Source organism: Dendropsophus ebraccatus, chromosome 6 (assembly GCF_027789765.1).
Source record: "Dendropsophus ebraccatus isolate aDenEbr1 chromosome 6, aDenEbr1.pat, whole genome shotgun sequence".
Classification (NCBI taxonomy): Eukaryota; Metazoa; Chordata; class Amphibia; order Anura; family Hylidae; genus Dendropsophus; species Dendropsophus ebraccatus.
In genome coordinates, this window is record NC_091459.1 from 121,940,394 (window position 1) to 121,968,038 (window position 27,645).

Sequence of the window (27,645 nt, forward strand, 5' to 3'; positions counted from 1 at the left end):
TGCGGACACTACAGGGGCTCTGCAAACGCACCTGGCGCTCTGAAACTTCTTCAGCAAAATCTGCATTGAAAAAGCTAATTGGCGCTCCTTTCCTTCTGAGCCCTCCTGTGTGCCCATGCAGTGGTTTATGCCCACATATGAGGTACCTTTTCACTTAGGAGAACCTGCGTTACAAATTTTGGGGTACTTTTTTCCTCTTGTTCCTCATAAAATTGAGAAATTTCAAACTAAAAGAACATAATTTTGGAAAAATTTTAGTTTTTCATTTTTACTGTCTACTTTTGAATACTTTCCTCTAATACCTGTGGGGTCAAAATGGTCACCACACACCAAGATGAATACTTTGAGGGGTGCACTTTCCAAAATGGAGTGACTTATGGCGAGATTTTACTCCGCTGGCACTACAGGGGCTCTGCAAACGCACCTGGCGCTCGGAAACTTCTTCAGCAAAATCTGCATTGAAAAAGCTAATTGGCGCTCCTTCCCTTCTGAGCCCTCCTGTGTGCCCATACAGTGGTTTACGCCCACATATGGGGTACCATTGTACTCAGGAGAACCTGCGTTACAAATTTTGGGGTACTTTTTTCCTCTTGTTCCTCGTGAAATTGAGAAATTTCAAACTAAACGAACATATTATTGGAAGAATTCGAGTTTTTTATTTTTACTGTCTTCTTTTGAATACTTTCCTGTAATACCTGTGGGGTCAAAATGGTCACCACACACCAAGATGAATTCTTTGAGGGGTGCACTTTCCAAAATGGGGTGACTTATGGGGGGTTTTCTCTCTGCTGACACTACAGGGGCACTGCAAACGCACCTGGCGCTCAGAAACTTCTTCAGCAAAATTTGCATTGGAAAAGCTAATTGGCGCTCCCTTCCTTCTGAGCCCTGCTGTGTGCCCATACAGTGGTTTACGCCCACATATGGGGTACCGTTGTACTCAAGAGAACCTGCATTACAAATTTTGGGGTGCTTTTTGTCTCATATTCCTTTTGAAAATGAGAAACTTTAATCTAAACGTATATATTATTGGAAAATTTAAATTTTCCATTTTTTTACTGCCTAATTGTGAATACTTTCCTCCAGCCCCTGTAGGGTTAAAATGCTCATTATACCCCTAGATTAATTCTTTAAGGTGTGTAGTTTCCAAAATGGGGTCACTTATGGGGGTTTTCAGGATACCAGACTTCTAAATGCATTTAAAAAAAGAACTGGTCCCTAAAAAAATCAGTTTCACGAAAATGTGATAATTTGCTGATAAATTTCTAAGCCCCATAACACCCTAAAAAAGTAAAATATGTTTACCAAATTATGCCAGAATAAAGAAGACATATTGGTAATGTGACTTAGTAACTAATTTATGTGCTACGACTTTCTTTTTTTAGAAGCAGAGAATTTCAAAGTTCATAAAATGCAAATTTTTTTAATTTTTTATGATATTTTGATGTTTTTCACAAAAAACACACAAAGTAGTGACCAAATTTTGCCACTAACATAAAGTGCCATATGTCACGAAAAAACAGTCTCAGAATCGCTAGCATACGTTAAAGCATCACTGAGCTATAAGAGCATAAAGTGAGACAGGTCAGATTTTGAAAAATTAGCCTGGTCATTAAGGCCCAAACTAGCTGCAGCACGAAGGGGTTAAGATCCCCATACACTTATTACTTCTGTTATCCGTAAAGCTTTCATTGCGTCGGGTTCGGCCGTCGGTATAAGGTGTGTATAGGGCCCTCCCAATGGTCCACCGACAGATGATCACTGCCGGACCTCTTCGTTCTGGGAGAGAGACGCTGCAGCCAGGGCTTTCTGGTTGCGACTTAAACCTCTCCTCCCCATAGAGAACACAGGGATGCTCGCCTATGCTGAATGTTCCTGTGTATGAAGAGAGATAACTGATCGTTCGGCTATCAGTCGATAAAGGTGTATAGATACCTCTACAGAGTTCATAGATTTTCGTATGAGTGACCATAGTCACCAAGACCCATTTATTATGTATATCGGTTTGGGTCAGATCTTTATGTGTGAAGCCAGAAGCTGCTATAATGGAATACTGCTTTGAATACAGAAAACTCCATATTGCATTACATCTGAGTACAAAAAAAGTGCATAAATCAACATGCAGCCTCGGGTGGATTTATTGCATGATGCAGCAAATTTCTTCTAACAGAACAACATGTGTCAAGCGCAACAATGTAAATTCTAGCTGTAAATAATTGTGTTTTATGCCAACTGAAAGCAAAATAAGCAATGTGTCTCCGTCACTGCGAACCCTCTACACCATGTATCCAATCCCCTCCGGAGTCTGACGCTATAAATTGCCGTGTCGGCTGGCGGAATATTCAGCAGCTGGACTCTTTATTACCATCTTGTTCAAATATTCATAACCATTGTTTTATACTTAAGCCGGTGATTGAAGGACTGAGCTTTGCAGTTTCTTTGATGAGCTGCTTATTATCGGTAATGGCTCTGACCCTTTTTCCGACTGGCGGGGAACAAACTGGTCTTCAAAGCAAAGGGTAGATGCCCTCTGAATGCGTAATGTATTTAGTGCTGTAAGTTGCCTATGTATGACAAGCATATAACCGCCAAGATGTGTACGTTATTTTATCTGCTAAAGTTATGAGAAAGCTGGTACACGACACACGACACATGATGCCCTCTGAATGCGTAATGTATTTAGTGCCTGTAATGTTGCCTATGCATGACAAGCATATATCCGCCAAGATGTGTACGTTACTTTATCTGCTAAAGTTATGAGAAAGCTGGTACACGACACACCATAGGGTGATCTCTGTAGGTACAGAAGATCCTATTTAGGAAGCAAATAGAGATGAGCGCAACTGGATACTGGTGACTAAAGAAGTTTGAAGCAGCCCTAGGGAGTCCGTGAAGCATGGATACAGCCTATGCCCTACGGTTGTATCCATGTTCCTGAGACAGCCTTAGGACTGCATCCAACTTCTTCAGCCACTGGTATTCGAATGATGAATGATCGGACTAGAACATGCTTGGGTTGTGCTCATCTCTAGAAGCAAACTGAAGAGCACTCACCCTCCTTGATTGTGCAAACTATCTCTAATAAGAGAATCTCGAGAAGAAAGCTGTAATAGGCTGCAGGTCCCAAGATATTCGATGAGCTGGAGTTAATTCTGCTTATGGTATGGTTAAATTCAGATGGTGGTGGCCGACATTAAGGTGGACACCTTATTGGACCTCATCTTGTAGGACGACCCATCTCTTTGCTTAACTGTAGTCTAAAGGTGCCCATACACTGTATACTAACGCCAGCCAATGTCTGGTATATCTGACACTATATGGTCTATAGGGCCTTCCAACTCTCCACCAACAGATGATGTCAGTGGAAGGAGGGACCAGGGGTAATAAAAATTCAGCATCCGACCCTTTTGTTCTCGTAGAGTGCAGCCTGGCTGCGTTTTTCCCCTCCTATCCCCATAGAGAACACAGAAACATTTGGCTGTGGAAGTATATGGGGAGTACAGGACAGTTAATTTTCTGTCTGCATATATTTTGTAAAGGACTCCAATTTGTTTTCAATACAAATTAATTTGGTTTTATTTGACATCCCCACCACTCTGTAGATTGACTTATTGACTTATAGGGCCATTTGTTATGGTGGATTTTGTCGTTTCCGTAGAAGAGCCACTCTCTGGTGGGGTCCTTCCCAGAGGGATATCTGAGTCGTCCTTTGTTTTGAGACTCTTAAATGAGGCTCCACAGGCTCTTTTTTGCACATTCATATATGCCAAGGAGCACCTAGGCAGTGTCGGACTGGAGTGCCTTGGGCCCACCAGGGAAAATCATTCTTGGGGCCCACCCTTTAGCCACCATACTTATCTATGGTAACATTAAAGGGGTAGTGCGGTGTAAAGCATTTATTCACTAAATAACATACATTAAATGCTTTACACCGCACTACCCCTTTAATAAGGGTCCAGTAACACGGCGTGATATGGGGCAGCATAGGGCTGGAATATATAGAGATGTGCGGGCAACAGTAATGATTTATACAGATGCCAAAAGATCAAATCAGCCGACTATGGGACATTTGCTTGTCAGCTGATCTCTGGCACTTTTACATGGGGCTTCCTGGGAGCGCTTGTTACTGATAATTGGCCTGTGTAATTGGGCTATAGGACAATTTTCTTTGCATAACACTGTATACTTAGATACATAGGTCATACAGCCACCAATAACACCAGTATATAAAGAGCAAATATCTCCACACATATTACCGCCATACTGTTACTGACCAAATACAGTATACCAAAACTGATATTACCAATAATACCAGTATATAGGAGGGAAATATTATAACCATACATATTACCCCCATACTGTTACTAACCAGATCCTGTGTACTATGACCAATAATACCAGTACACAAGGGGGGAAATATTACCGCCACATTGTTACTGACTAAATCCAGTTTACTAAATCCAATAAAACACAGTACCAGATAAGTAACAAAAAATAGCACCACGCCATACTGACTAACACCACCGCTGCTACTGAATAACACCACACCATACTGACTAACACCACCGCTGCTACTGAATATCACCACCACATATTGACTAACACCACCACTGCTACTGACTAATACCACCACATACTGACTAACACCACTGCTGCTAATGAATAACACCACCACACACTAACACCACTGCTAATACTGACTAACACCACACCATACTGACTAACACCACCGTTGATACTGAATAACACCACCACATACTAACACCACCACTGCTACTGACTTATACCACCACATACTGACTAACACCACCGCTGCAAATGAATAACACCACCGCTACTACTGATTAATACCACCACATACTTATTAAATACTTATTAAAACCACCACTGTTACTGAATAACACCACCACATACTGACTAACACCATCACTGATACTGACTACCACCACATACTGACTAACACCACCGCTGATACTGAATAATATTCACTGTGCACAGATCACTATCACCTCATTCTGTCATATAGAGGTGGACGCAGCTCTACACAAGCTGTGTACACCATATACATTACAGTGCAGTTATATCAAGTGACTCACAGGGGACGTCTTCTCTGATCAGAGTTCTTCCCTTTTCATTTTCTTCTTCATCTGCCCTGGGCCATTATGAGAACTTTTCTGAGCCTCGAATCCACAGAATCTGCCAGACAGACATATTAGGCTTCTCACTCTGGCACCATCCTCATCTCTTTACACACTGCACATGTATATCAGCCCCTTTACACCCTCTTTCAGTGGGTAGCCTTGACTTTTTGTAGTATATGTGTGTGTGTGTGTGTATATATATATATATATATATATATATATATATATATATATATCCCTTATAGTATATGCCTGCTCTGTGTAAACACCTTATAGATTGCATTCCTCTGCCTCCCTTATAGATGACCCTTGGTGTTTTCCATCCCCTATATAGTTCCCTTATGTTGTCCAGCTCCCCCCCCCCCCCCCATATAGCCCCCTTATGTTGTCGGGCTCCCCCCCCCCCCATATAGCCCCCTTATTTTGTCCAGCTCCCCCCCCCCATATAGCCCCCTTTAGTTGTCCAGCCCCACACATATAGCCCCCTTATGTTGTCCAGCCCCCCATATAGCCCACTTATATTGTCCAGCCCCCCCATGTAGCCCACTTATGTTGTCCAGATTCCCCTATATAGCCCCCTTATGTTGTCCACAACCCTTCCCATATAGACCCCTTATGTTGTCCAGCCTCCCCTCTCCCCATATAGCCCCCTTTATGTTGTCCAGCTCCCCCCATGTAGACCCCTTATGTTGTCCAGCCCAGCTCCCCCCTCCCTATATAGCCCCCTTATGTTGTTCAGATCCCCCCTCCCCATATAGCCCCCTTATGTTGTCCAGCTCCCCCCTCCCCTTATAGCCCCCTTATGTTGTCAGCCCAGCTCCCCATATAGCCCCCCTATGTTGTCCAGCACCCCCTCCCCATATAGCCCTGTTATGTTGTTCAGCTCCCCCCTCCCCATATAGCCCCCTTATGTTGTCCACCACCCCCTCCCCATATAGCCCCCTTATGTTGTCCAGCCCAGCTCCCCCCTCCCCATATAGCCCCCTTATGTTGTCCAGCTCCCCCCTCCCCATATACCCCCCTTATGTTGCCCAGCCTCCCCCCTCCCCATATAGCCCCCTTGTGTTGTCAGCCCAGCTCCCCCCTCACCATATAGCCCCCTTATGTTGTTCAGCTCCCCCCTCCCCATATAGCCCTCTTATGTTGTCCACCACCCCCTCCCCATATAGTCCCCTTATGTTGTCCACCCCCTCTCCCCATATAGCTCCTTTATGTTGTCCACCCCCTCTCCCCATATAGCCCTCTTATGTTGCCCAGCTCCCCCCCATATAGCCCCCTTATGTTGTATAGACCAGCTCCCCCCTCCCCATATAGCCCCCTTATGTTGTTCAGCTCCCCCCTCCCCATATAGCCCCCTTATGTTGTCCAGCCCAGCTCCCCCCCTCCTCATATAGCCCCCTATGTTGTTTAGCTCCCCCCTCCTCGTATATCCCCCTATGTTATTTAGCTCCCCCCTCTGATAAAAAAAAACAACACACAACTCGACTTACCACACGCTCCCCCGTCGCTGGTCTCTTCTTCTTTTCTCTTCACCGCCTGATAAGCAGCTCTGCTGTGGAGTCCCGGCAGCTCCATCACTGACCTCAGTGTGTGACGCGGTGGCTGGGACTTCCGGTTCAGGGCTCGCATACCGGAAGTCCCAGCCGCCGCGGTGCACAGTGAGGTCAGTGATGCGCGCTGGCCGGGACTCAACAGAGCTGCTCGTCGGGCGGGGCGGGGGGACACTCTTGTGATCGCAAGCAAAACGCTGCTTGCGGTCACAAGAGTGATTGATAGTGCGGGAAGCCTATGGCTTCTCGTGCTGTCAATCAGAACACTACATTTAACTGGAAGCGATTGTTGCGATTGCTTACAGTTAAAAAGGAACCGAGTGGGCCCCCCAGGAGCACAGTGCCCCGAGTGGGCCCCCCAGGAGCACAGAGCCCCGAGTGGGCCCCCCAGGAGCACGGGGCCCCGGCTGGGCTTAAGTGGGGACCACATTGCTGCAGTCTCCAGCCCTATGTCCCTGGGCGGGGCCCACCGGGGAATTCCCCAGCTCCCCGGTGGCCCAGTCCGAGCCTGCACCTAGGATTTCACTGTATTGAGTTCCTTAGCAGGCTGTCGACAGGTTATCTTTGGCTGGTCTGCCTGAGATCAGTGATCTGTTTCCCGTATGACACCTCCACCCACTCCTATTAAATTGGTATCTGGTATGTAGAATAAAAAGAGAAGAATCCAGTTGTTCTCCTCACTTCTTGCTCTTTTAGGCCAGTTGATCATTAAACCCCCAGAATCCTGCAGACTGTGGTCCAGATTTACTGTTAGTTTTTTCCCCCTATTTACATTTTATCCAACTGTTTTTTGTTTAACACTAGATTTACTAACTTGGTGCACGTCTCGGGACCATTGTGGCGCACTGATAAAAAAGTGAACGTTACACTCCAAAATTGTGTCACAAAAGCCGTCACTAAACTGTCGAGATGGCAATAGTAAATCTGGCCTGTGTCTGTGATATCTAAGGCCCATACAATTTGCTGAACATGAAGGCAGTGGGATAACTAGCTAAACCATTGGATGAAGTAATCCTTTAGAACTATTGGGAGAAGTTGCTCTCTTCTTTTTCATGGGTACCTTGATAGGTAATTATGAGAAAGACTATGTGCTTATAGCTATAAGATTACTGCACTGGAAAAAAATTATAGCGCTGGTCTAGTGTATGGTGTCGGAAGTCAGACATGTAACCTTTGTTGGCCCCATCATCTTAAAGGGGTATTCCAATGTTGGCCAAAAATTTCTTTAGCAGGTAGGTTCTGCTCTGAGCTCTTGTCTCGGCAGCAAGCAGAAGACAAGTGATGGGGGCTGGAAGCCGAGAAAAAGAAGCTAGGGGGACCACGGTACAGTCTAAGGCTATGTTCACACTATGTATGTGTGCGGCTGTATTTTTTATGCGGCTGGAAATGTGCGGCTGAAACTACGGCCGTGGGAAAAAATAGACATGTGGCTGAAAACATACGGTCATTTATTTGGAAATCTGGTTCAACTAAAAATAACAAATAAAATCTTAAGAAAGTGATGCAAACACCTCTGGAATGCATCTCGGAAAGCAGGGAAACAGTTTACATGAATCGCTATTACCGGGGTTTGCGATCCTCTGCAGTAATGCCGATGCCTCTCATAGTTAATATATTTAATTAATAAAACACATTTTCGTTGTAATAAAGTCCCTTTCATTGTTCAATAATTAAATTTAAACGAATCCATCATTTTGCAATTAAATATACTGTTAAAATAAATATATATATATAAATAAATGTATATTTATATATATATATTTATTTTTTGACAGTATATTTAATTGCACAATAATGGATTCATTTAAATTAAATTATTGAACAACGAAACTGATTTTATTACAACAAAAATGTGTTTTATTAATTAAATATTAATTAGTACAGGAAGCTCCATTAAGCCGTTAATTCATATTGCCGGCAATAGAGCTTTCTGTACTAATCATCACTTTACTTTAATTAAAACATCAAATGTTTCTTCTAATTATGTTATCACAATAGCATTATTAGAAGAAACATTTAGAATTATATGTGCGCTCAGCTGATTGGCTGATCGGCTTAGCGCACATATAATTAGCGGGTCCGCAGCACAGTGACTTCATTGTGCTGCGGACCAGCGAAGAGGACACATCGGGGTGAGTATTGAGCTCTCCCCACCCCCTCCCCAGCACTGCACCCCTCCCAGCAAGGAAGGGGGGTCACTTAACCCCTTCCTTGCTGGGATGGGTGCAGTCTGACATCAGTCTGGCCCCCAAGGGGTTAAGGGGGATGCAATACATCCTCCCTTAACCCCTTGGGGGCCAGACTGTAAGCAGCGATCTGTAAAGATGCTGCATACTGTAAGGTGCACAACACCGCTCACAATGATGGGTGTTGTGCTCCTGTTTGTGTGTTTTTTGTGTTTCTCCCTTTTTGTTTTTCAGATACGTCGGATTCCGTGGACTACGTCGATGACCAGCGGTTGTTTGGTGTTTTTTTTTTTATAAAATGGTCAATGAGGGGTGTGGGGGTGTTTTTATTTGAATAAAAAAAAATTTCACTTGTGTCTTGTCTTTATTTCTTTACTTTATAGACTTAGTAGTGGAAGCCGTCTAATAGACGGAATCCATTACTAAGTCGGGGCCTAGTGTTAGCCAGTATAAAATGGCTAACCCTAACCCCCCATTATTACCCTAGTACCCAATGCCACCAGGGGTACTGGGAAGAGCCGGGTGCCAGTGGTCCCGGAGCCTCAAAATTGGCGCTCCTGGACCGGGCGGCAGCAGGCTGGTAAGATTTAGGCTGGGGAGGGCCTAAACCAATGGCTCTTCCCACCCTGGTGTTACCAGGCTGCTGTCGCTTGGTTTTTAACCCGGCTGGTTATAAAAATAGGGGGGACCCTATGCGGGTTTTTTTTTTAAATAAATAAATAATTTTAAAAAAACGCATAGGGTCCCCCCTACTTTTATAACCAGCCGGGTTAAAAACCAAGCGACAGCAGCCTGGTAACACCAGGGTGGGAAGAGCCATTGTTTTAGGCCCTCCCCAGCCTAAATCTTACCAGCCTGCTGCCGCCCAGTCCAATTTTGACGCTCCGGGACCACTGGCACCCGGCTCTTCCCAGTACCCCTGGTGGCATTGGGTACTGGGGTAATAATGGGGGGTTAGTGTTAGCCATTTTATACCGGCTAACACTAGGCCCCGACCTAGTAATGGATTCCGTCTATTAGACGGCTTCCACTACTAAGTCTATAAAGTAAAGAAATAAAGACAACACACAAGTGAAATTTTTTTTTATTCAAATAAAAACCCCTACACCCCTCGTTGACCATTTTATTAAAAAAAAACACCAAACAACCGCTGGTCATCGACGTAGTCCACGGAATCCGACGTAATCCCCAGGATACCGATATCTGAAAAACAAAAAGGGAGAAACACACAAAAAACACACAAACAGGAGCACAACACCCATCATTGTGAGCGGTGTTGTGCTCCTTACAGTATGCAGCATCTTTACAGATCGCTGCTTACAGTCTGGCCCCCAAGGGGTTAAGGGAGGATGTATTGCATCCCCCTTAACCCCTTGGGGGCCAGACTGATGTCAGACTGCACCCATCCCAGCAAGGAAGGGGTTAAGTGACCCCCCTTCCTTGCTGGGAGGCGTGCAGTGCAGGGGAGGGGGTGGGGAGAGCTCTATACTCACCCCGATGTGTCCTCTTCGCTGGTCCGCAGCACAATGAAGTCACTGTACTGCGGACCCGCTAATTATATGTGCGCTCAGCTGATCAGCCAATCAGCTGAGCGCACATATAATTCTAAATGTTTCTTCTAATAATGCTATTGTGATAACATAATTAGAAGAAACATTTGATGTTTTAATTAAAGTAAAGTGATGATTAGTACAGAATGCTCTTTTGCCGGCAATATGAATTAACGGCTTACTGGAGTTTCCTGTACTAATTAATATTTAATTAATAAAACACATTTTCGTTGTAATAAAATCAGTTTCGTTGTTCAATAATTTAATTTAAACGAATCCATCATTGTGCAATTAAATATACTGACAAAAAATAAATATATATATAAATATACATTTATTTATATATATATTTATTTTAACAGTATATTTAATTGCACAATAATGGATTCGTTAGAATTAAATTATTGAACAACGAAACTGATTTTATTACAAAGAAAATGTGTTTTATTTAATATATTAACTATTAGAGGCATCGGCATTCGGCATCATTGCCGGCTATTTTTAAAGTACTCCGTACGGACCGCCTGTCAATCCACATTCCGCATTTCCAGCCGCAAACAATGGTCTTGTTCATTTTTTACGGGTCCGTTTACGATAGGGCCGTAGATTCATACATAGTGTGCACTGTGCAGCTGTATATCGTATACTTTCCAGCGTACGCATGAACCGGAAAAATCCGGCCGATGATTTACCGCCCGCAATACAGCCGCACAGATACATAGTGTGAACCTAGCCTTAAAGAGGGCCTATCAGTAGCCGAACATCAATAGGGCTGAATGTTGACACCCTTTTGATTAGATATTGATGGTTTTAGGATAGGCAGTCAATCGCAAAGTCACAAAAAAACCTTTAAGCTGGCCATACACATTAGACATGTGTCCTTGAATTTTGGCATAGTATGTACCGATGCATCCTAACTCTTAAGCAGATGTCAAGGGACTGAAGAATCATGCGTCTTGGATTTCCATTGCCTGATCCTTTTTGTTTTTAAAGAGAACAGTCCCCACCAGAGGAGTCTGGCAACACCTTCTCCCCTCTCTCTATTTACAAATCAGACATGCTAGCACGTTCATCTGAAGAACGTTTGTAGATCGGGAGAAGGCGTTCTAGTAATGCTTTGACCTCTTTGGTCCCACTAATACCCGGAAGTATTTACCTGGGTGCCTTAAAGCCACAGGGGTCGTCTGAACCACCAATTGGGAGAAACACTAAAGTAGAATGCCAACTCAGTTAAAAAAAAAGTCTGCCTTTTAGCTGACACTACAGCTTTCATACTGCTTGTTCACACTGCGCACGTTGTTGAGGTTCGATACCAGACACAACCCATGGCCGTACATGATACCTTTAAAAACAAGTTTGGCTCTGCTACGTCCATTTACATCTACTCTGTGTATATTTCATTGCCTTCTTTAGAAATCTCCTCTCGGCAGCTGCTGCCTGTATAAGTGCGAGTCTTACACTTGCTGGAAGAGATGTTGATGACTGGATGGGAGTTGCCTCTCAGTACGTCTAATTTTCGTCCCATTTTTTCCCCCTGCCTGGTGCTCATCTAATAAGAGGGCTGGAATAATGGTTGTGTGAACGCTCCACATATGGCAAGTGCAGCTGTTCCAAGTTCAATGATAAGATGCTCGCTGGTACTTAAGCGCGACGCGTGGTCTACTTATTGCTTCCGTAAGTACATGTTAATAACATGCCGCTCATTGAAAAGTTGAACGCCGTTTGCCGAGCTCCAGCCTGGTTTTAATTGTCCAGGTTTTATCTCCATCTCTAGCAGGAAGCCATTTTTTTTCTCTTTCCCGTCCTTAGCCCCGGCCTAACAATTTTATCTTCAGCTTGGAAGGAGCCAGATGCTAAATCAATAGAACCGTCTGTCCATCCTGAAGATATTAAGCCCAAAATTGTTTAGAAAATGGAAGCCTTTAGCGTAAAGTTGATGAATGTGATTACGCACGGCATTAATTCACAGCCACACATTGTGTTATTACAGGCCAAGACGCCCGCTCCGGTGCAAACAATAGGGCAAAGACGTCTTAATTGTAGAGAGGGAACTTATTTTAGGATGTTAAGGATGGATGAGGCCACTGAAGCATTTGTAGAGACCTATGCAAGATGTCATTATGAACAGATTGTGTTTAATGTGGGCTTGTCAACTGAACTCAGTGGAGCTGAGGCATAAGGAACTAAGTGCCTCAACAGTGTCATTAGATCCTAGTGAATATGTAATGCAAACGGTAAGGATTACATTCACCAAGAAGCCATAACATTAAAACCACCTGCCTAATATTTCATCTGTTCCCCAGCTCTGACCTATCAAGGCCCGGACCCCATATCCCTGTGATGTCCCCTGTGGTATCAGCTGCAGGTCCTGTAAGGTGTGAGGACCCCATATCCCTGTGATGTCCCCTGTGGTATCAGCATCCTGTAAGGTGTGAGGTGCGGACCCCATATCCCTGTAATATCTCCTGTGGTATCAGCTGCAGGTCCTGTAAGGTGTGAGGACCCCATATCCCTGTGATGTCTCCTGTGGTATCAGCATTCTGTAAGGTGTTAGGACCCCATATCCCTGTGATGTCCCCTGTGGTATCAGCATCCTGTAAGGTGTGAGGACCCCATATCCCTGTGATGTCTCCTGTGGTATCAGCAGCAGATCTTGTAAGGTGTGGGGTGCGGACCCCATATCCCTGTAATATCTCCTGTGGTATCAGCAGCAGATCTTGTAAGGTGTGAGGTGCGGACCCCATATCCCTGTGATGTCCCCTGTGGTATCAGCAGCAGATCTTGTAAGGTGTGAGGTGCGGACCCCATATCCCTGTGATGTCTCCTGTGGTATCAGCATCCTGTAAGGTGTGAGGACCCCATATCCCTGTGATGTCCCCTGTGGTATCAGCAGCAGATCCTGTAAGGTGTGAGGACCCTATATCCCTGTGATGTCCCCTGTGGTATCAGCAGGGGCGGTCTTGGTATTTCTGGGGCCCCAAGCGAAGTAATGTCTGGGGCCCCCCCTTGACATGCGTTCCAAAACAATAGACCGCTGTGTGTTGCCCCCAGTAGTATATACCCCTTATGCGCTACCGCCAGTAATATATACTCCTTGTGTGCTGCCCCCAATAGTATATACCCCTTGTGTCCTGCCCCCAGTAGTATATACCCCTTGTTTGCTTCCCCCAGTAGTATATAGACCCCTGTGTGTTCCCCCAGTTATATATAGCCCCCCCCGTGTGCTCCCCCAGAAGTATATAGACCTCCTGTGTGCTGCCCCAGTTGTATATAGACCCCCTGTGTGCTCCCCCACTAGTATATAGGCCCCCTGTGTGCTCCCGCAGGGGTATTTAGCCCCCTTGTGTGCTCCCTCACTTGGATATAGACCCCTGTGTGCTCCTCCAGTAGTATATAAACCCCCTGTGTGGTTCCCCCAGTAGTATATAGACCCCCTGTATGCCTCACCAGTATTATATAGATCCCTTGTGTGCTGCCCCAGTAGTATACAGACCTCTGTGTGCTCCCTCAGTTATATATAGACCACCTGTGTGCCTCACAAGTAGTATATAGACCCCCTGTATGTTCCCCCAGTAGTATATAGACCTCCTGTGTGCCCCACCAGTAGTATATAGACCCCTGTGTGCTCCCCCAGTAGTATATAGCCCCCCCGTGTGCTCCCCCACTTGGATATAGACCTCCTGTGTGCTCTCCAAGTTGTATATAGACCCCATTCTGCTGCCCCAAGTAGTATATAGACCGCCTGTGTGCTGCCCCCAGTAGTATATAGACCCCTCTGTGAAGCCCCAGTAGTCTATAGCCCCCCTGTGTGCTCCCCCTGTTATATAGCCCCCCCTGTGTGCTCCCCCCATTTATATAGACCCCTGATGTGCGCTCCCCCAGTTAAACAGACCCCTGTGTGCTCCTCCTCCCATATAGTATATAACACAATAAAACAAACACTTATACTCACCTGGGTCCGGGCGTCTCCTCTTCTCTTCACTCTTGTGGCCGCGGGAAGGGTTTTCCCTGCGATCACAAGAGGCCGCGCTCCCCTTGTCCTGGCGCCGATGCTCCAGTGATGTCACTGGAGCGCCGGCACCACAAGGACAAAGCTGCCACTTGTGACCGCAGGGAAAACACTTCCTGCGGCCACAAGAGTGACTGACAGGAAGGGAGCCAATGTCTCCCGCCCTGTCAGTTCTGCTGCATGTAACGATGAGCGCTCATTACGAGTGCTTATAGTTACAGTTCAGATGGCAGCAGTGAGCGGGGCAGCGGCCCTGTCCAGCGGTCTTGAGCACAAGAGCGGGGCGTGGGGGCCCCCTGGATGTTGGGGGCCCCAAGCGATCGCTTGGGGTGCTTGGTGCCAAAGACCGTCACTGGGTATCAGCAGCAGATCCTGTAAGGTGTGAGGACCCCATATCCCTGTGATGTCCCCTGTGGTATCAGCAGCAGATCCTGTAAGGTGTGAGGACCCCATATCCCTGTGATGTCTCCTGTGGTATCAGCAGCAGATCCTGTAAGGTGTGATGACCCCATATCCCTGTGATGTCCCCTGTGGTATCAGCATCCTGTAAGGTGTGCGGACCCCATATCCCTGTGATGTCTCCTGTGGTATCAGCAGCATTCTGTAAGGTGTGAGGACCCCGTATCCCTGTGATGTCTCCTGTGGTATCAGCATCCTGTAAGGTGCGGACCCCATATCCCTGTGATGTCTCCTGTGGTATCAGCATTCTGTAAGGTGTGAGGACCCCATATCCCTGTGATGTCACCTGTGGTATCAGCAGATCCTGTAAGGTGTGAGGACCCCATATCCCTGTGATGTCCTCTGCGGTATTAGCAGCATCCTGTAAGGTGTGAGGTGCGGACCCCATATCCCTGTGATGTCTCCTGTGGTATCAGCATTTTGTAAGGTGTGAGGTGAGGACCCCATAATCCCTGTGATGTCCCCTGTGGTATCAGCATCCTGTAAGGTGTGGGGTGCGGACCCCATATCCCTGTGATGTCCCCTGTGGTATCAGCTGCAGACCCTGTAAGGTGTGAGGACCCCATATCCCTGTGATGTCTCCTGTGGTATCAGCAACATCCTGTAAGGTGTGAGGACCCCATATCCCTGTGATGTCTCCTGCGGTATCAGCATCAGATCCTGTAAGGTGTGAGGTGCGGACCCCATATCCCTGTGATGTCCCCTGTGGTATCAGCAGTAGATCCTGTAAGGTGTGAGGACCCCATATGCCTGTGATGTCCCCTGTGGTATCAGCTGCAGACCCTGTAAGGTGTGAGGATCCCATATCCCTGTGATGTCCCCTGTGGTACCAGCAGCAGATGCTGTAATGTGTGAGGTGCGGATCCCACATCCCTGTCATTGTTATGGTTGTACCGTGGTTTACCCCATTTTGTTTCTGTCATTAATATAGGGACAACAGCTAGCATTATAATAGGAAAATAAACTGTCACTGTTATGGAGGCACTGCAGCTGTCACTGCTGTAACACTGCAGCTGTAACCTGCTAATTGAAATCTAATCTATCACCATCATGTTATAGAGCAGGAAGATCTGAGCAGATTGCTATATATTGCTGTGGGAAATGATTCAGTTTAACTGTGTAACATGATTGATTCTTGATCATTCTGCGTTAAGGAGTCCAGTGGGCGGTGTCATGCAATGGACTAGACTTCTTAGCATGGAAACATCAGAGATTTCAATCAATAAATTACAAGTTATACTGAATCTTTTCCCATTAATATATATCAAGCATTTTCATGGTGACAGGTTCCCTTTAAGTGTATAGCGTTTTTATGAAAGGCATTAAAGAGGACCTGTCACCCCCCCCCCTCCCCCCCGTGCCGGGATGACAGGCTCCTGACCCCCTGCTAGATCCCCCTATACTCACCTAATTGCGCCGGGTCCCGCTTCCTGATGCGGTCGGGTCACGGAGATTTCAGCTCCCGAAGCCCGGCGCGCGTGCACACAGCTCATAGAGAATGAATGGGGAGTTCGATGCTCCGTCATTCTCTATGGGCATCGGACTCTCCTGTGAGCGCGTGCGCCGGGCTTCGGGAGCTGAAATCTCTGTGACCCGACCGCATCAGGAAGCGGGACCCGGCGCGATTAGGTAAGTATAGGGCGCTCTAACGGGGGTTCGGGAGCCTGTCACCCTGGCAAGTGTGGTGACAGGTATCCTTTAAAGGGAACCAACCATGCCCCCTAAGGCCTAGAAACCCTCCACAGTACCTTGTGCTTTCAGGCACAGGATACCACTTCTGTGCCCATAATGTTTCCCATTTTTTCTTCATAATTTTCCCAAACCTTTAGTGTGTTGATTCTCCTATGTTATAGGACCTGTCCCCGATTTTATTGCCTTTCTCTGCCTGACAAAGTCATAAAAAAAGATCATAATAATAAATCTACAGAGAACCAATATGACTAGGATGCAGATGGGATGGTGCTGGGTGGTAGGGTTGGGTAAATTTTGTAGAAAAAACATCAAGAACTTAGAAGTTAATAGATTGAATACCACCATATGTGATTCTATCATGACGTTCATGTCAGGTTATAATCATAGAAACCAGGTCATACCATGACTCACAGCTGTAGCTTCAGAGGCAACAAAAAGATCGCCCCTCATTAGCAACTATAGACAGATGCTGCAACTTCCCAACACGCGTTCCTTGGCAGAGGAGAAGTCCACGTTTAATATCGCAGTCACGTTCCTCGCGGCAATTGAAGGCCGAAAACAATTTAGAATAATATCAGTAAAATTCCAGGCTGATTGTAGCTCAGGCAGAAACGGAAGGTCTTCTGCATTAGATTCACTTCATGAATCCCATAGAAAATTGATTGTGATCTTCTTCTGTTGACCCTATGTTCGGGAGGATTGCTTGGCTTGCCACCAATATTACTGCACAGAAAATGAAGCTGCAGCATTCTGAATATTTCCAACCACAGATATCGTTCTGCAGATGTAATCGGATTTGCTTTCGGCTGTTCTAACTTTTGTGCAACTTTAAGTGAAATACTTTTGTCATGGTCATAAGCAGACCATATGACAACAAGCAGACCCTATGGGGTGGGAATATTGAGTATAACTGATAACCTAAAGCATGGCGGGTATACGTATTTAAAATGGTTGCCAGTCCAAATCATACCTCCTACTTGGACTGTTGCTTTACATTACAAAAGGTACTGGAAGGGTGGGGCCCAACTTATGTTCCTTACCCCTCATCTTGTAACTTGTTGTCAGCTGGTTGCTCAGTCCGCTTCCAGCTCTTTGTCAGTGAAAGAGTCAGGTTCCATAGACTTACATTAGGAGTCCAACTCGTCGAGAGAGAACTTCACTTAGTATGGTCTTCTCCCAGCTTGCTCTCATGATCGGTACAGGTCTGAACACTCAGAATGTCAAAAGTTATTGATTTCAGTGGGTCTCATGCGAAGATCTAGCCTAGGAGAGAGCTGTGTGATCCACTCCCCGGCTGTATCTCCCAAAGGGCTAATTCTGGCAGTCTAAGTCTATGAGGCTACGTTATTGGAATTTACAAGCAACCAGGAGGTTGGTCAAGCTGCTGCCGCACTTTCTCCCCAGCGATATCTCCTGATCACAGGGGGATCTCCGCAGTTGGACCCGTTGTGATCAATAACTTTTGACATGCCTGATGACATTGAAGTTATTTTTAATGACAGTGACTCTTTTAAATGTATTATGGACACAACTTTGGGCCCAGTGTGGCTTAACTGACCTGAACACATAACATAATAAATGTCTAGGATGCTATGAGTGTAGGTCATTAATGGTTCCAGAATAGTTTTATCATGTGTGAAACCCACCAGAGTTATTAAAGGAGAAGTTCAGCAAAATTTATATTTAAGTATTGTATTGCCCCCCCAATACAAACCACCTATATACAATAGAAGCGGTAACAGGGATGTTTGATCCAGCACTCCCAGACATGTAGATGGTTAAAATAAAACATAACCTTTAATGATATATTCTAAAATACTATTTTAAAACCCATATACCCATATAACCCACCTATATACACTTAATAGGGGTAAATGCTTATAAAGTGCCTTTTTTTCCTGCACTTACTGCTGCATCAAGGCCTCAGTTCCTGGATAAAATGGTGATGTCCCTTCCTGGATAAAATGGTGATGTCACTTCCTGGATAACATGGTGATGTCACGACCCGACTCCCAGAGCTGTGCGGGCTGTGGCTGCTGGACAGGATGATGGAAGGGACACAGGGCACTGGAGGAACACTGAGCATCCCCCTGCCATCATCCTCAACAGCAGCCACAGTCCGACAGCTCTGGGAGTCGGGTCGTGACATCACCATGTTATCCAGGAAGTGACATCACCATGTTATCCAGGAAGTGAAGCAGTCATGCAGTAGTGCAGGGAAAAAAATCTCTTTATAAGTATTTCCCATAATAAGTGTATATTGGGGATTTGTATAACTTTTGGGGGGCAATACAATACGTTAATAAAAAATTTTTGCCGGACTTCCCCTTTAAAGTCACATTAATAAATCTGTAGGTTTGAAAAACTAAAACCCAGAGGTGTAGGGTTTCCATTTTGTTGGCCCGTGGACTATCCAAATCTTGATTCTGGTTGATACTAAATAAAGATGGGCAAACCTCGAGCACGCGCGGGTTTGTCCGAACCCTGGCGTTCAACACTCGATTAGCAGTGCTTGAAGACGTTGGATGCAATCCGAGGGAGTCCTGAAAAACATACATACAGCCTATGGCTGTATCCATGCCGAACATCAGGATTCGGACAGATCCGAGCGTGCTCTAGGACCGCTCATCTCTAATGCTAAGTCGAACCATTGGATGATAGACATTTGGACCCCTAAAATTTATGTGTGTTTATGGGCTATTGAACTCCACTTAGTCTATGAATCATGAACACTGTTAGAAATTTCTTTCAGGAACCGCAGCAGGAGCAGACATTAAGGGCCCTCATAGTGTCCTACTGTTTGCACAGGTGCTTTGGCAGGAGTTGTGTCTTGCAAAAAAAAAAAAAAAAAAAAACCTAGAGATTTGTAGATTCTTTAGAGAGGTTTTTTTTTGCCAACAGGTAATTGACTGTTTATCCAGATTCCAAAGTAAACACAAACCAAGAATTAAAAAAAAAATTGTACATGAAGTATAAAAGTACATAAGAAAACAAAGGGTTGCTTTCCATTGTTAACAATAAACTGAACCCGCAATTTCTTTTGTTCGTCCGGCATTCAGACCAAAGCGTGTTTTGATTTTTGTTGAAGGAACACACTCACTTACCAGTCTTTCAGCAAAATTGTTCTGAGCCCAACATATGACATGTAAAAAAAAAAAAAAGCTGTATATCCTCAGGACACAAAGTAACAATTTGCCGGTAAATTGCTTGCTTTGAGTGTCTTAAAAAACATATTTGATAAGGGAAACAAAGCAGTGTCAAGAAAAAGCATCAGGGAGCACGAGTTATTTTTTAAAATATTTTTCAAGTTTTTGCTTTATGGATTATATAATAGTGTAATAAGTATGGCTCTAGCCGAATGGACGTGACGCCAGAGGGTACAGTACTACTGACTAAAGGCCCCAATACCAAACGGGTGAAGATTCGGTTGTATGGAAGAACACTTTTTAGTCCTTGGCCCGCCAGTCTAATTCTTCTTTTATTATTTCATATTTCTCATTTTATCCTCCTCACACTCCTCAAGTTTAACTAAAAGCCTTTCTTCATACTAAAAGAAAACTTAAACAGCTGTCTACATCATTTTGAAGAAGATTTAGCTTTGGAGAATTTTCTTCGATAGAGAATTGTGTGACATCACCCGAGCATCTGCTATCTTATTGTTTTACTTTCTAGCTTTGTATCCTATATGCCCCATTACTTTATGACTATGACACAGTGATGTAACAGAACATATAATACTAATAAATACAATGATGTCAGCACAATTGACGGCATACCGCCGGAGTTCTAATGTGTCCTATTGCAGTAACCTATTGCATTCTTTCATTCTAATCTTTTTACATTTCGTTTACTTGAAGGTGATCCATGCACCCTCTTCTCTACCGAGCAGGGAGCACTTGGTTAAATGCTTGAGTCTCCCTTTGATTTAAATGGGATTGGTTACTCGAGTAACAAGCACCTGAGCATTTTAGTGCTCGCTCAAAACTATTTGTGTATAATCACACTGGATGATGTGTTATATGATATCATATTATTATATGATTCCCTTTCATTCTCTCCTTCCAGGGAAAACAGGCCATGCAGAGGTGGTTCGAGTCGTCTATGAGCCAGAAAAGATCAGCTATGACAAATTACTCAAGGTCTTCTGGGAGAATCATGACCCAACACAAGGTATAGCCGGGACTTCATTGTGTTCATAGTCACATCCTAGATCAATGGACCAATGGAGAACCTTGAAAGCACAATACATGGTTACATGCTGTATAAAGAATTGTCTATTAGTAAAATGACTGCACTTACAATCTGTCCCCCCCCCCCCCAAACTGCTTGTACCTTCTTATAGCTACTTTTAATCCCATAATTTGTCCTAGCGTCCATTTGGCAGGTGTTGCAATTATTGTCCTAAAAAAACAACTTTTAAACTTGCAGCCTTGTGTCAAATTGGAGTGGCCTAGAGTACCCATGTCCTAGGATTGCGACACCCCTCCGTCCCTCCTCCCCGCCCTCTTCATCATTAGGAATGCCCCTAGAACAATTTTCTCTATTCATCACCTGTGGGAACACTGCATATGAGCTGGATCGTTAAGGCACCTGTGCACCGTTCAGACAGGTGATGAATAGCAGAAATCTAGGAGGAGGATGGAAGTCAGAGGGGAGTGGCTGTGAAGAGACAGGAGGGAGAAACGTTATGTACAGTCCTCCTTCTATCTCTGTATGACTGTCGATCACTTCAGGGGTCAGATAAGTTGTACCTCTCACTCCCACCACACAGACAATCATGAATTCAGTTAAAATTACTTATAGATTTAGAAAAACATTTGAACCCAAAGCCATAAAACTTACTTTTAATATGTGGCCACTTTGAGGTGGGTGTAATATGGACGCAGTATTGCTCCCATATTACAGACGTAACACCCGGACCTTTAATGGTTTATCAGCCCGGTAGATATGGTACTCTAACTCTGGTACTGATGAATGCAATATGGGGCAATGAAAGCCACCTTTCTTAACACAGAGTACATTACCTTTACAGTACTTATAGGTAGACAGACTCAGTAGGGGAGATTTATCAAACATGGTGTAAAGTAAAACTGGCGCGGTTGCCTCTAGCAACCAATCAGATTCCACTTTTCATTCCTCACAGACTCTTTGGAAAAAGAAAGGTGGAATCTGATTGGTTGCTAGGGGAAACTGAGACAGTTTCACTTGACACCATGTTTGATAAATCTCCCCCATAGTGTCTTATGTTTATTATCAGCAATACATTCTACTTGAATACACAGTTTTGTCTCAAATTTGAATTGTCGTACAGTTTTTACTTATAAATATATTGTTGCAAAGTGAGGGTGATTGTTTGGTGATGGTGGTTGTTTTCATTATTAGGTATTTCTATTACTTTTATGCTTTGCACTCTCAGAAAATGTGCATTTTGCCAGCATGGTGGATGTCTGTGGCATGTAGCATACATTTCCTACACATTTGTGGCCAATGGCTAAGTATTGCACGGCCTTTGTTTTAGCATTTTTGATAGCTCATGCTCTTATCCATGCAGATGGATGTGGTATATATGAACACTACACACTTTCATCTGTTTTTTTTTTTAACAATGATTTTGTTTGAATCTCCGTTTTAGGAATTAACTTATCATGTTTTTTTTAAACCAATCCCTTTTTTTTTTACAACGTTGTATGAAGGTGGACGTGGTGGTCAATAACCCACCAAGATAACTACAATTGGTATTCCACTCAAATTCTACTCAAACTTCTGATATTTTTCTGCCCATGGTTAGACGAACAATTCCTTCCATTCTTTTTATTATCTATTCAGTCTACTCCCCGCAGTTTTCAGCTGCTGCTTTCTGCTGAAGACACAAAAATCTTTGTACGATCACAGTCAGTTCATCAGCAACTTGACATCAGAATAACCCTTCCAGGATTACAAAGAAGCTACAATGTTGCAAATAAAGCCTGCCAAGGACTTGTTTACATCAGCTGTTTCAGAAGGGAAGGGGAGGAGGGGGAGACAGAGCGTAAGGCCTACATACAGATTTTTGTGTCTTCAGCAAATAGCAGCAGCTGAGAACTGGGAGAAAAAAGACCAAATAGATAATTACAAGTATGGAAGGAATTCTTAGTCTCACCATGGGCAGCAACATATCAAAAGTTATGTTTAAGTGGAGTACCCCTTAACGACGGATGAGGTATATTTATGCCATTTCATCGCTAGGGGAGTTGAGCGTTGTCGATTGCCGCCACCGCTATTTAGGACCGTTAAATGCAGCTGTAAAACATGACAGCTGCATGTAAAAATCCTCTATGGCCCTCTTCCTGGGGTCTAATGGATGAATTAGTGTGTCTGTGTTTAAAGAGCAAAGTGGCATTTTAACAGTGTGCAACTTTTAATGCCCTGTTACACAAACAGATCATTTAACCCCTTAAGGACAGAGCCAACTTGAATTTTTGCACCTCCGTTTTTTCCTCCTTGTGCTTAAAAGGCCATAGCACTTGCAATTTTTCACCTAGAAACCCACATGAGCCCTTATTTTTTGCGCCACTAATTGTACTTTGCAATGACAGGCTGAATTTTTTCATAAAGCACACTGCAAAACCCAAAAAAAAATTCAATGTGTGGTGAAATTGAAAAAAAAACCCCGCATTTTGTTTATTTGGGTAGTATGTGTTTTTGCGCCGTTTGCCCTGGGGTAAAACTGACTTGTTATATATGTTCCTCAAGTCGTTACGATTAAAACAATATATAACATGTATAACTTTCATTGTATCTGATAGCCTGTAAAAAAATTCAAACCATTGTTAACAAATATATGTTCCTTAAAATCGCTCCATTCCCAGGCTTATAGCGCTTTTATCCTTTGGTTTATGGGGCTGTTTGAGGTGTCATTTTTTTGCGCCATGATGTGTACTTTCTATCGGTACCTTGATTGCGCATATGCGACTTTTTGATCGCTTTTTATTACAATTTTTCTGGATTTGATGCAACCCAAAAATGCGCAAATTTGCACTTTTTTTTACGCTTAGGCCGTTTACCGCGCGAGATCAGGAATGTGATAAATTAATAGTTTGGGCGATTTCGCGCGCGGCAATACCAAAAATGTTTGTTTATTTATTTATTTTTATTTATAACATGGAAAAAGGGGGGGTGATTCAAACTTTCATTAGGGGAGGGGTTTTTTTTTACTAATATTAACACTTTTTTTTTTTTACTTTTGCAAATATACTAGAAGCCCCCCTGGGGGACTTCTAGTATAGGCACTCTGATCTCTCATTGATCTATGCTGTATATAGTAATACAGCATAGATCGAAGAGATAGGAACTCGATTGCTTATGGCTGCTGCAGCCGGAAGCAACCGAAGCAACCGCAGACTCCGGCCGGCAGCAGACAGGGAGATCGCTCATCCGGGATCTCCACCACTAGACCTCCAAGAATCGGGCTGCATAAGTAATCAGATGCAGCTGTCAACTTTGACAGCTGCATCTGATTACTTTATTAGCTGGCACGGCGATTGGACCGTGCCCGCTAATAGCCGGCCGCTAAATATACGCCCTGTGTCGTTAAGGGGTTAAGCTAAAGCCTGGAACAGACTATAAACAGAAAACAGGTCATAAAGGAAAGATTGAAATTTTTCCTTTTTTCAAATCCATTCCTGACTTTGGCTTCAATAATCTGTCATATACTCTGTGTGTATGCAAAAGAAGAGCCATGGAGCCTCATCAAAGAGTTTCAAAACACAGGACTAGCCGGGAAGGATACAGCCAAGGGGTGGCTCCTGTAAGGAAACCACCAAAACCACCATATTAAAGCGACTCTGTACCCACAATCTGACCCCCCCCCCAAACCCTTGTACCTTCGGATAGCTGCTTTTAATCCAATTAGCCTGTTTTCTAAATAAAATGCAATGTTATAAATTTGGCCACTAGGTGTCTCACTTACTAGAAAACTGCATCAAGGCTCTGTCACTAAGGCCATTTGGTCTTTAGTAACAGCAAAAAAGAGACCAAATGCAGGAAGTGATGTCAGTTGTCCCTCTAGTTTGCACAGACTGGCCCAATAAAGGTGGATGCTGATTGGCCAGTGGCCGTACACGCCCCTGTACACAACCGTGTGCACTGCTGCAACTGAGTAATCACACATGGTGTAAAGTGAAACTGGCTCAGTTGCCCCAGGCAACCAATCAGATTCCACCTTTCATTCCTCACAGACTCTTTGGAAAATGAAAAGTGGAATCTGATTGGTTGCTAGGGGCAACTGAGCTAGTTCTACTTTACACCATGTTTGATAAATCTCCCCCTAAGTGTTCATGAAGTGGAAACCTTCTGAAGACCACCAAGTCCCTTACATGCTGCAGTCTACAAGGCCTCCTGGAATAAACCTCACCAGTCTGATGTTTTATCTATTGTGCTGCAGGGATTATATTAGTGATCTATCCTCCAGTGTCTCTCTCTAGAATATTCCACCCCGCCGCAGCACCAGGCAGTCACTAGCTGCACAGTTTGTGAGCCGAGGAGATGGAGAAGATTAATGGCCGCGTCCTGGTGCCTCCACCACCATCCCCTACAGTATTTATTATCAGCAGACACTTTTTCGAGGACTGTACTGTTTTTAGCTGATACATAAAGAATTCATCATTTGCATATAATTAGACGCTGGAAATTACATTGTATTGTTAATAAGCAGATGTGGCTTTCTTCTCCCTGTAAAGAACAGCTGCAGTCGCATGAAAAGCAGCAGCGCCCCCATTCTACCACGACAGCCGCTAATGCTCAGTGGTATCCTACCGCCATGCGGAGCCAATACTGACAGTGATCTACTGTAATACTATAAGGATTACTAACAGCCACCAATCACGTGTCTGTTCCTAGCCTACCACTCCAAAATGATAGCTGATTGGTTGTTAATCTGCTGGTATAACTAGATGTCTCCTTTTTATAGAGATATGGAGCATGCTGGTATAACTTGGGTATCTCCTGTGCAGTGCTGTAAAGTATTCAGACCCCTTTAAATGTTTCACACTTTCTTTCATTGCAGTCATTTGATAAGTTCAAAAAAAGTTCTCAGTTCTCACTTTAGTTCAAAAAGTTTCAAAAAGTTAAAAAAATTCTTGCTCTTTAATGTACACTCTGCCGCTCATCTTGACAGAAAAAAACACTTGTAGATATTTTTGCAAATTTATTAAACAAGAAAAACTAAAATATCCCATGGTCGTAAGTATTCAGACCCTTTGCTCAATATTGAGTAGAAGCACCTTTTGAGGTCAGGACTGTGGCTGGGCCAGTCAGGAACGGTCACAGGGCCACAGTTGTGAAGCCGCTGCTTTGATATTTTAGCTGTGTGATTAGGGTCATTGTCTTGTTGGGAGTTGAACCTTTGGCCCAATCTGAGGTCCAGAGCACTCTGGAAGAGTTTTTCATCTGGACTGGAAAATGGCGTCCACCAACGTTCACCATCCAACCTGAGGGAACTGGAGAGGATCTGCAAGGAAGAATGGCAGAGGATCCCCAAATCCAGGGGTGAAAAACATGTTGCGTCTTTCCGAAGACGACTCATGGCTGTACTAGCTCAAAAGGGAGGAGGCTTCTACTCAATACTGAACAAAGGGTCTGAATACTTATTACCATGTGGTATTTAAGTTTTTCTAGTTTAATACATTTGCAAAAATATCTACTTTACTATTTTTGGGGTGCAGAGTGTATATTAATAAGCATAAAAACAAACTATTTTGAAATGTAAATGGGTCTGAATTCTTTCCGTACCGACTGTATATAATTATATATGAACAGCTGGTATAACCTGGATATCTCATGTATATAATTATATATGTACAGCTGGTATAACCTGGGTATTTCCTTTATATAATTATATATGTAGAGCTCGTATAACCTGGGTATCTCCTGTATATAATTATATATGTACAACTGGTATAACCTGGGTATGTCCTGTATATAATTATATGTGTACAGCTGGTATAACCTGGGTATCTCCTGTATATAATTATATATGTACAGCTGGTATAACCTGGGTATGTCCTGTATATAATTATATGTGTACAGCTGGTATAACCTGGGTATCTCCTGTATATAATTATATATGTACAGCTGGTATAACCTGGGTATCTCCTGTTTATAATTATATATGTACAGCTGGTATAACCTGGGTATCTCCTGTATATAATTATATATGTACAGCTGGTATAACCTGGGTATCTCCTGTATATAATTATATATGTACAGCAGGTATAACCTGGGTATCTCCTGTATATAATTATATATGTACAGCTGGTATAACCTGGGTATCTCCTGTTTATAATTATATATGTACAGCTGGTATAACCTGGGTATCTCCTGTATATAATTATATATGTACAGCTGGTATAACCTGGGTACCTCCTGTATGTAATTATACTGTATATGTACAGCTGGTATAACCTGGGTATGTCCTGTATATAATTATATATGTACAGCTGGTATAACCTGGGTACCTCCTGTATATAATTATTCTGTATATGTACAGCTGGTATAACCTGGGTATGTCCTGTATACAATTATATATGTACAGCTCGTATAAGTTTTACATCTCCTGTATATAGTCATATGGAGCATGCTGGTATATCTTGGGCTTGTGGAAAATTATCATTACAATAGTTCCTGTTCCCGTGATCCAGTAAATATACAGTTCTTAGTTTTTGTGACTTTCTTTGCCTTTTACCCATCATCCCGCTCTCATCTGTATTCTGACTGTATAATTCCTACATGCCGCTGCTCCTCTGTAATTTTACGTAAACCCAAACTAAATTTGTAAAGTGTAATAACAAGGTTTGGGTTTTTTATTCTGTATCTGAGCTGTAGACCTTCCTTTTATCGTGATCCAAAGACATTTGTTGCTTTGTGCAATTGTGGAGACAATGAGAGGCATCTATTGGGAGAGAGCCGGGCTTTTCATGTTCTCTTTTATCGGTGCCAGCGGATAATCTCTCGCGTATGCTTCCAAATAGCTCCACTCACGAGGCTTTATGTCCCTGTCTATATGGCCTATTTTGTGGGGAA

General features: G+C 43.8%; 1 protein-coding gene across 5 annotated transcripts in view; it reads left to right on the forward strand.

Annotated features, from left to right (window-relative positions):
- Positions 1-27,645, forward strand: part of MSRA (methionine sulfoxide reductase A) — a 244,834-nt gene that overhangs the window by 144,497 nt on the left and 72,692 nt on the right. For all 5 annotated transcript variants that reach the window (XR_011363697.1, XM_069975808.1, XM_069975807.1 and 2 more), the window contains one exon: positions 20,653-20,757. Coding sequence is in view for 4 of the 5 variants with exons in the window: in XM_069975808.1 (XP_069831909.1) it covers positions 20,653-20,757 (105 nt within the window). In the remaining variant the exon portion in view is untranslated. The remainder of the gene's footprint in view (positions 1-20,652; positions 20,758-27,645) is intronic.